This window comes from Morone saxatilis, unplaced genomic scaffold (genome assembly GCF_004916995.1).
Source record: "Morone saxatilis isolate NCDOM2014 unplaced genomic scaffold, NCSU_SB_2.0 Contig21, whole genome shotgun sequence".
Lineage (NCBI taxonomy): Eukaryota > Metazoa > Chordata > Actinopteri > Moronidae > Morone > Morone saxatilis.
In genome coordinates, this window is record NW_023339774.1 from 22637552 (window position 1) to 22648375 (window position 10824).

The 10824-nt window shown below is 40.4% G+C and overlaps 1 protein-coding gene across 1 annotated transcript in view; it reads left to right on the forward strand.

Moving 5' to 3' along the window:
* The first annotated feature begins 5073 nt into the window (after positions 1-5073).
* gpat3 (glycerol-3-phosphate acyltransferase 3) overlaps positions 5074-10824 on the forward strand; it is a 10857-nt gene continuing 5106 nt past the window's right edge. The window contains exons 1-5 of the mRNA XM_035667766.1: positions 5074-5212; positions 6490-6741; positions 6875-6941; positions 10042-10330; positions 10713-10787. Coding sequence (XP_035523659.1) covers positions 6598-6741; positions 6875-6941; positions 10042-10330; positions 10713-10787 — 575 coding nt within the window. The 5' untranslated portion in view covers positions 5074-5212; positions 6490-6597. The remainder of the gene's footprint in view (positions 5213-6489; positions 6742-6874; positions 6942-10041; positions 10331-10712; positions 10788-10824) is intronic.

Consider the following 10824-nt stretch of genomic DNA (forward strand, 5'->3'; position numbering starts at 1 on the left):
AGGGCACAATAATGACAATCAATTAAATAGTGTCCTTTTTTGTTTGGGAAATTATGTTTAAAAGGAGTTCGGTCTAGACCTGCTCTATTTGAAAAGTGTCCTGAGATAACTTATATTATGAATTGGCGCTATATAAATATAATTGAATTGAAATTGATCAAACATCACCCATCAATCTCACAGAAACATTACTGGTTATTACCAAAAACTGTATTTCCATGAAACAGAAGTCAACTGGATTGAGGCCATATTGGATAAAATATGGAAACCTTTTATCAACTACATGGTTAAATGATCGGTCTCTATAACCACCACTGCCGAGTTAATGAACACTGAGCGGTTTTGTATAGTTACTGTGTGATTTCATTTGTAAAACCACATTAAAATAAAAAGGGAAAAAAAGTAAGTAACTAAAGTTACTATTAAAAGGGACATCTCTACTTAAAAGGAGGCCTAATAGCAGTTGCTGACGCTGACAGCAACTCCAATGATCAATACATGACATCCTGAACCCTTGGTCCTGAACTTATTGCTGCTCAACCACTTTCTCAAATCATATTTTGCAAGTGGGATGAAAATATTGAGCTAGCTTAGTTAACCTAAACTACCTTCTGGTGAAATTACATTGCAACGAACACTAGCCAAACCTTGCATTAATCAGGTGTTTAGAAGGTGGCGGTCTGCAATAACAAGCGAGGTCTCTGGTCGTCCTGTATTGGTCATGTAGATCTGACATTGGCGTCAGTCTGCTGAACAATGAGGAGAACCCAATCTGTAAATCAAACACTGATGTGAAGCCATAATGTTCCTGCCGTCCATTCATTGGATACAATCTCAGGTCCGGGCTCTCTGCCACCTGGAGGAAACTCAACTTTTTCTCATCTTAATTAGTTTAGTGCGAAAGCACGTTGACTAACGAAGAGAAAGACACATCAATAAGGGAAAGTGGAAAAGTTTTAGGATAATTCAACTTCATTCAAACAATAACTGATGGCTGGTTTTTGATTTTCATGCTATTCTATATTTGGCTCTTGTTTGCACCCAGCGAGGGTAAATAACGTCCCCCGCCTCCTCCATCACTGCAGCCACTCATTACATTTCCTGCTCATGTAGAACCATTGACCTGAGCAGCTGGACACTGGCCAGCCAGGCAGAAGCCAATTATTAGGAGCTGATTGTTCCTCACCTCCATAAAAATTATACGCAGTCGTAAACGTCACATGAGGAAATTACATCTCATGAGCAGCTGACAGCCATCCTTTACTCAGTGCGTTTGTGACTGTGTTTCATTGAACTGAACTGAATAAGAGGACAGAGTTACGACCAGACCGGTTCGTAGTATCTATAGATCCATCCAGGGGTCTGCGTACCGATGTAGTCGCATCTATAACGTTAAAACTGATTTCTGACTCGTATCGGTTAATCTTTACACCCCTAATAAGAAGGCTACGTAGTTAAATGGATCGTCATAAATCAGTCTGAAGTCCCCATCGCACAAGCTGCAAAGACAAAGGTTAACCTCCTGCTAATACTTCAGCCCCATCTCCTAAAAAATACATTCAAACTATTTAAATAATTAAAAAAGATATAAAAAGATGGAATTTTGTGGAAAACCTCATTGCTGCCTGGTGGTTTAAATGCTTGTAGGCAACAAAATGACTTCTGTTAATGTCAGTGACAGATCAACACTTTTGATTAAATCAATAACACGTTTCACTGACCTTAAAGAGGATATATACGACATTCACTGCCACTAGGTGTCGCACTAGAGCACCAGCATCTCAGACCAAAATAATGGGAGCTACGGCCCACCAGACTCCATTCATAAAACCACTCATTTAACTTGCACATGTAAAATTATCCAAACATTTGTTAGTCTTTCCAGCAGTCACCAAACTTTGGGACCTACGTGTGACGTTCTCCCACCTCTGTGTTGTTGAACAATCTTTACAGCAAACATCGGAGCTTAAACCCAACAGGAACAAACAGATGTAGTGTTCTTACCCACTGAAATCGTCCACACTGCCATGATCTTGATGCGGGCCTTGGTGTGGGAGTTGAAGCGGCTGTGGTGGATCGGGTTGCGTATGCCGATGTATCGATCCAGAGAAATGGCACAGAGGTGCATGATGGATGCCGTGGAGAACAGGACGTCCAGGTAAATCCAGATGGGACAGAGGTCAGAAGGCAGCGGCCACCCGTAGTCTGCAGGAGGGGACGAGAGGAACACTGTAAAGCCTTCGTCACACTGCACAACTTCCTGTCTTTAATCTGGTCATCAATAACAGCATTAATAACAAGCACATTGTGTTTAATCAGCCAGCATCAGTAATCAATACTCAGATTATTAAATCATCAATCAAACTAATACCGTAACACAACCTGATCAGCCTTTATCAGTTAGCTAGTGTTTCTGTAGTGGAGACTAAACATTAACAATGATCCATATCAGCAGTTTGAATCCAACTAAAAGCTCCCTGCACCAAACTCCCTTTAAAGAAATATCACATTTTAACAATTCCTAACGTGATTCGTAACAGACACCTAACTCTAGAAACACGAAGGGCAGCTCAAGGGGCGCTGTCCATATGTCCACAGGAGCTACCGGAGGATTGATGAGTCGCTAATATTTTGGGGTGCTCAGTCTTTTTTTGGGGCTCGTCCAGGATCTCCAAAGGGCTTCCACGAACTGAAAAACGGAGCTAAACAGTCCCGAAGTGTGACTCAGGCCGGTGTTGAGTGAGTAATGAACCCTGTGAGGTCAAGCCTGCTGCGTGACGGTGAACGTGCGGCGTGGTGACTCCAATCCTGGTGGGGGCTCGAACAGACGCAGGAGCCTCGGCGCCGTTTAAGGTTGCTGGGGTCGTCAGCAGGCACGGAAGATTCATGTGAGGTTGGACAGCGAACTCTTCAGGCTTCTCGTGGACGCATCTTTTCTCTGATGAGGTCATGCTGGCGTGGCTCCGTGTTCCTGCGGGCTGGCGGGTACCGAACGAGTCACGCCTCTCCTTCAGGCGTTCAAACGACACCAACGGCTCAGTCACCGATCAACTCCCTCCAGGCCACGCGCTTGCAGTCACGTCGGAGGGTGTGTTACCTGCTTCATGGTCGGCCAGGACCTTATGACTGCCGTCCACTTCACGTTGCTCCGACACGTGTGCGTAGATCTGCAAAGCACAAAGAGTGGTGGTAACACCTTCAACTGCAAAAGCAGGCCTCAGCGTTAGTACTTATAGTCCTGGTATATCTGTTAAAGCTCCCTGACAAGGTCCAGGAGACACTGTTCCGTAAGTATGCAGGCCAGGGTAGAGGAAACCCCTCACGGGATTATTACATAAGTATAGTATATTATAATAAAAAAACACCATCTTGTTCAGTAACCAGTTCTCATTTTCTATCTGTGGCCCAAAACTGCTTATTACATTTAGCTGTTTTAGACGTTTTACTGTGAAATCACAAACAGGAAGTCGAAAGGAATTTTTATATAATTGTGATTTTAGATGAAAACATGCAGGTTAATTATGATGAGCTGATAAAATATACAACAAAATAAAAAGTTTAAATATAGTTTTAGAAACGGAGAACATAAATAGTCAAATGGAGCCAGAACATTTAATTAGACATTAACGGCATTAAGCTGCTTTTTACTGTACCGAGTGAGTCTTGATTTGAAAATAAGAGCACACTGTTCATCATCCAGGATCAACAATGAGAATATTGTTATATTATTATTATTTTATCCTGATAAAAGCATGTTAGCTTGAATTAAACCACATCTGAAGAGCAGGACGCTGGTCTGACATCAGATACTCACTGGTTCAGTTTGTGGCAGGCGATGTGCTTCTGGATATCTGAGAAACACATACAGATATAGTATTATTATAGTTATAATGATTGTAATAATGTGGCAGTGAGGATGTGACTCCAACATGAACTCACTGTAGATTTCCTCAATGTGGATGTTATCGGCCTGAGAGTCACTGATGGTGACCTGCTCCTCAAACCGGCTCTCCCCGAGGAGGAGACCTTCCTGCAGACACCAGGGTGTTAAATATTAATATTACAGTGGTTACAGAGTTTGAACTGTGTCGCAGTATTTCATGAGTTTCAGTATAAAAGTATTTGTTGATAATTAATTTAAAAAAAAGTAAAACTGACATGTCAAGGCACTTTACATAAGACACAATACAAACTCATTTAAATAGGATTCAAAAAGTGAAACATAAGCACACATTTAATCAAGCTGAAACAATTAGTTGATTAATCAATGAGGCTGCAAATATTTTACCAATTAATTGTTTCAGTCATTTTTCAAGCAAAAATAGTTAAAATATGACACATATTCTCTGAATTCAATACATGATTGTAAACTGAATATTTGGCAATTAATTTCTGACATTTCACATAAAAAATAAATCCGCATATTAATCAATTATTAAACTAACACATTAAAAGGACACAGAGATGATGATGATAGGTGGGCGGTAACTGGGCAGCAGGTCTTTATGTTCATATCTAACTCATAAGAATTACAGATTGGTTTATAAATACACCGAATGCACCAACAGACCCTCCTGATTGTTAAAATACATTAAGTCAAACTTCACAAGCTACGTTTTATTTTCCATAATCGCTTTCATGTGAAATGAGAGTATTTCTGAACGGAGTCTGGTGTTTCTGGGCTGTTTACTCTTAGCTCGGTTTAAAAAGTTGCATAAATGGCGTGATGAGAGATGTTAGCTTCACTTTAACGACAAACTCTTCAAACTACAGTCTGAAACCGTCACTATTAAACTATTAAACAAGAACTAATCAAGTTAAAAGTTAATTAATAGCGTTGGGACTCTCGCTAGCTCCCAGAAACGCGCTAACCGACCAGACTCCAGTGAAAAACACATCGGTTTTAACGAGCTGTGAATGAGTCTCACCACGTCTGAATCACTGTTAACATGCTGGAACATGAGAGAAGCCAACACGATCCCAGACATACGGACAGTCGGTTCCGCCATGCTGCTTATTGATCACCGATACTGATCGATCAGAAGCGTTAATGCAGCGCAACATAAGCGCAGCGAAACTCTGCGTTTTCCAGGCGCAGTCCGCCAGTGTGAACTGACGGAGGAGGAGTTCTGCTCCGAGTTGGACTCAAAATACTTTTTCTTTGTTTCAACGGAACATTTATCAGCTGCGGAACCGACTCATCGAGTATCAGGTATTTATTCATGTAAACATATTTGTTTGTTGTTGTTTGTGTCAGTGTGGAGTTCGTTTACTGTTCGGATCAGAGAAAACAACCGGGACTAACGGTTCCTCTCCTTTAACGCAGGAATGTAACTGAAGACACTGAAATACTCCATTACTCTTTACTTTACTCTTTGTACTTTTACTTCACTCATAAGCTTTACAAACCAATAATTAAAGTGTTAAAGTGTAAATGAACAGTAATAATCCGGTAATTCACAGTCACAGGGTTAAGTACTTTTACTTTTAATACTTGAAGTACTTTTACCTGATTATTATTATTACAGTGGCACATTCAATGCAGGACTTTTACATTTCATTTATTTCTGTGGTAAAAGTATTTAAGTGTAATCAGTATTAGTATTATTGCTGATTATTTTCTCCATTGATCGATGTATTGATTGGTTTCTAAAAGATCTAAAAGTAGTGAGTAAAAGTACAAATCAAATTAAAGTATTAGTAGAATGATCAGGAACATGTACTTAAAGTCTTTAAAGTAAAAGTATTATATACTAAAAGTATAAATAAAAACTTTACTTTAGTCTTTTCTTCTAATTTTACTTTATACTTTAATATTCACTATTTACAGAATATTTACAAACCAATCAATCAATTAATTAATGGAGAAAATAATCTGAAATAATACTAACTACATCCTGATTATACTTAAATACTTTTACTTGTAACAGAGTATTTATTCATGTCTGTGGTATTTTACTTAAAGTAAAAGATCTGAATACTAAAGTACTTTAATTTGAGGTATTTAAACTGTAAAAAATATCTGTAACCAAACAATGACAGTAAAACACTGTAAACTGTAAATAGGTTAAAGTTTCTGTAACAACACTGTGATATCTCACAGATACACATTAATACAGAATAAAGTCATTTATTTATATTATAGACCACCATCATATCATCATATGGAAAAACTGTTTTGATGGTAAAAACATATTAAACGTATTTATACAGTAAAATATGGATTAAAACTCAACAGTACTAATATCCTTTTACTGTAGTGGTAGAAAAAGTTCTACTGTATTTATTACGGTAAAGTTCTGACAACCACAGCTGACAGTTTAATTCTGTAAAAATAACTTTTATTTTACAGTATATTTTACTTTATACTTTAATTTTCACTAATCAATCAATCGATTGATAATAACAGTCACAGGGGACATTTTTCTGTACTTTTATTACTTTAAGTACATTTGTTTGTTTTAACGTAATATCTCTGTTGTATTTCAGACTGTTAATTTGGCAGGAAAGCAGATGGACCCTGGTGTTGTCGGTGGCGTTTGCCGACGATGAGGTGACCTCCGACCTGTAGAGTCGTGGCTGCCCTCGCTGTCAGTGATGGAGGACCTCTGGGGTTTAGCTGTAGCCGTCTTCCAGGTGTGGATGTTTGTGGTGGTGTTCCTCATCATGCTGCCCGCCATGTTTGGCCTCTCTCTGGGGGTCACCGGGGTCTACATCCAGGTCCTGGTCAAAATCCTGGAGGTAAGTGAATTCCCTCAGTTTGTGTCCTCAGGAGAACTCTTCTCTCCTTGCCTCATGTGTTTGTGCAGTTATTATGAAATGTGCAGCAGGAGGCATCGGGTCGGAGGTCATCTGACAATAACTCTCTTTGCAGTGGGCCACGTTACGGATCCAGAGAGGACGGCAGGAGCAGTCCAGTGTGCCGGTGCCTCTGCCCAACGGTGAGTCCCTTCAGATTACCTGTCAGCACAAACAGGAGTTTTAATGAGCAGTGATGTTTGCACCAACCTGTGCGAGTCTCTGCAGGGTTCTGGTGGAATTTACTGCCGTGCTGCTTCTGACCTCTGCTGTCAGACTTTAACAATCACACATGAGAGCGACCGTACCAACAGGTGTCTGGACCTCTGGATACAATAAAAGTTGTGAAATTATTTCCTCAAAATAACTTTATTATGCAACCTCTGTATTTCTAAAACCCTGCGTACAGCAATGCTGAGATGTTCCTCTGAACGCTGGGTAACTGCAGCTCTGTGTCAACACATAGCTAGCTGAATGCTAAAAAACAGCAAATGTCCTTCTTAAAGAAGTAAACCCTGAATTCTGCTGCTTGCTCATTAAAAAAAAAAATTCACGCAGTGTCGGGCTAACGTGGAGGTTTGGAAATATATCATATACTGAGTGTTTGGTCAAATAGAAGTTAATTATTATTATTATTATTATGATTATGTTATTGCAAGACAGTACAAACAGACTCCGTTTAACTTCTAGATAGAGGGTCGATAGGTCAAGTTTGATTTTTTTTGTAGATGCAATAACCTCAACAACAAACAGAGCCTGCCACACTTGCCAATATATACTCCAGGTCTTTGTGGAGGCAGCAGCTGTGGCTGCAACCAAATAAGGGCTCACCGGAAGTTAATTTTGGACTCTGAACTCAAATATTACGCAAATAATTTGCTGACCTGTACACTGTTAAGGATCCAACGTCTCCTGTTGTGTGAGTGTGTGTGTGTGTGTGTGTGTGTGTTGTGTGAGTGTGTGCTGTGTGTGAGTGTGAGTGTGTGTGTGTTGAGTGTGTGTGTTGGTGTGTATGTGTCGTGTGAAGTGTGTGTGTGTGTGTCGAGTGTGAGTGTGTGTGTGTAGTGTTGTGTGTAAATGTGTGTGTGAGTGTGTGTCGTGTGTGTGTGTGTGTGTGTGTGTGAGTGTGTTGGTGTGTGTGTGTGTGTGTGTGTATGTGTGTTGTGCAGGTGTGTGTGTGTGTCGTTTATGTGTTGTGTGTGCTAATGGTGTGTTGTGAGATGTGGTTGTGTGTGTTGCTGTGTGTGTGTGTGTGTGTGTGTGTGTGTGTGTGTGTGTGCTGGTTCTGGTTCCATTGTTAGAAGACGCGGCTGTACTTCCTGGTTTGTGCTCTCAGGACATCGTGTCCCGCTGTATGAGGAATTTGTTTCAGCTGCAGACGGAGGTCATGTGACACTGTGTGTGTGTGGTGTGTGTGTGGATGTCGGGGGTGCAGGTCGGTTCGGAAAACACATGTGCTCCGTTCTCAGGGCATTTTGATTGATGCAACTTGCAGATTGCGTAGTGTAAGTCAAACCAGCCAGCGCAGAGTGAAGACGAGAGAAGGTCACACTGCTGGCCGATAACGAGCAAGCAGCCTGCGCTGGCGTTTAATAATTAGACATACAACCACAATTCACCAACTAACAGGCAGCTAACAGCAGCTAACAGCAGCTTATTGCCAAATTTAGTGATTAATGATTGTAAGTTAAAGGATAACAAGTGTAATAACACATTCATTATGATATAATAGAGGTTTGTATGCACAAGTTCTTTTGTCTATCATAAAGTAAATACATTTATTAAATGGCCTATTTCCCCTGTAACTCATTTCACAATCAGTCATAAGATACCTGGTTGGTTCCAACATTTGAGGCTGCGTACATTATAAAACTGTTATATATGAACATTTATTTGCACATGTTAGCAGTTATTAAATCCCTGCAGCTGTAATCGTAGTGATAATGTGAGAGGGGAAAGAAAGCTGCACATTAAGGGGTTAAACATTTCTGAGAGGTCAGCGACCTCGTGATCCTCCGCCTTAACATAACGCACGCTGCTGCAGCTTGTTTTAGTCTTATCTCAAGCTGTACGAAGAGTTCCCACACTCACCTTTTACATTATTAATACAACCTTCCAGCAGCTGATTGTTATCATTATTAACATTATTATTATTATTATTATTCAGTACGTGCTCATTATTAAAGAGCAGCTCTTTGTCCTGATATTTCTTTTTTTTTTTTGGTTTATTATGCACTAAAACACCAAAACTATTTCCTAGTGTGAAAACCTGATTGAGTTTAAAATACACAGAGTGGTGTTTCTATGTGTTAATGAGTCACGTATTTAATGTTACACAATGTACCAAACTGTCTGTGCTGTCGCTGTGCTGTAGATATACAGCACAGACATACAACTGTTTCATCCAGCACAGATTTGTATATTCGCTGTATCAATATATCAGTAAAACTCTGTTCACATCTTGTGATCAGATCTCACTTCCTCGCTCTGTAAGCAGATAAACACATTCATCACTACTGTTTGCAAAGATGAAACGTGTGATAGTGAACACGCTTGGACAAACAGACACAATGTTTATTACACAAGACAAACAAATTAATGTGTAACATTTGCCAAATTTACAAGAAGACCTAAATAATGAAGAATTTATCATAGAGAAGTTTCACAAAGTTTATAAAGTTTCTTCTCACTCAGAAAATCTCAGAATTGTGTGATTTTTTTAAGGGAGTTTGGAGACTTTCTCCACCAGCTCTATCTACTGTTGACTGAGTTGAGTAATCAATTGATCATTTCAGTTTTTCCCACACAAACATGCCAAATATTTCCTGGTTCAAGGTTCTCAAACGTGAAGATTTGCTGTTTGTTTCTGACAGTAAATTAACAGATGTTGACGGAAAGGTTCTTCTTTAGTTTACACAGTGTGCTCCAGTCTGGTTTCAGATTTAACGACAGCCCATAATCTGTTAAAACAAAAAATTTTATCAGGGGTTCCACAAGGCTCAATGCTTGAACCACTGATTTATATTTAGTAAGTAAATAAGAACCAGAACTTAATGTACAAACAAAATAAAACCATTTAAATACTATCAGTTAAGAAAAAGCCAGAAGATAAAAGTGATGTTTGGGATATTTTAAGATTGTATAAATCAACCTCAAACACATCCGATGCCAATATCAACATATCTGCTAATATCGGCTGACGTGTCGGTCCGGGTGTAACCCAGTTTTGTGATCGTGTCCCAGGGATCATTGAGCGAGCGGGAGGCTCCATGGAGGAGGAGATGGGGCAGCTGCGGAGCTCTCGCTCACTGGTGGGAGGCGAGTTTTCTCTGAGCGACGCCTTCTACTTCTACAAGAAGGGTCTGGAGAGCATCGTGGACGACCAGGTGACCCAGCGCTTCTCCTCTGAGGAGCTGGCCTCCTGGAACCTCCTCACCAGAACCAACCACAACTTCCACTTCATCAGCCTCCGCCTCACCGTCATCTGGGGCCTCGGTGTCTTTGTACGCTACTGCATCCTCTTCCCTCTCAGGTTGGTTCAGACTGTCAGGAAGTTTATAAAGTTTGTCCTCACTTACAGGGAGTCTGGGGACTTTCACTACAGGCGACATGTTTACCATCAATAAAATAAAAAATGTATTATTTCTTGCTTAAAATGTTTTCAGAGACAGATTTCAGTGAACTATTGTCGTAATATTGGAAACTGTTTCCAGACAAGCCGCCATGTTGGTTCGGTTAGAAATCCCGGAGCAATAGTGTCAGGAGAATTAGTTGGGAAGCGACAAAGTGAGTTTTGCACGTCCAAAAACGCCCCCATGGACACGAACCATCAGAATCCAAAAATCCAGGATGCTCCTTCGACGTCAGTCATAGAAAAGACTTTTTAACATTTCCTCTCTCTCGTGTTCCTGCAGGATTACGCTGGCCATCATCGGCCTCTCGTGGCTCGTGATCGGAACGGTTCTGGTTGGATTTCTGCCCGAGAGCAGGTACAGCAACGAGACACAGCAACACAGCAACGAGACA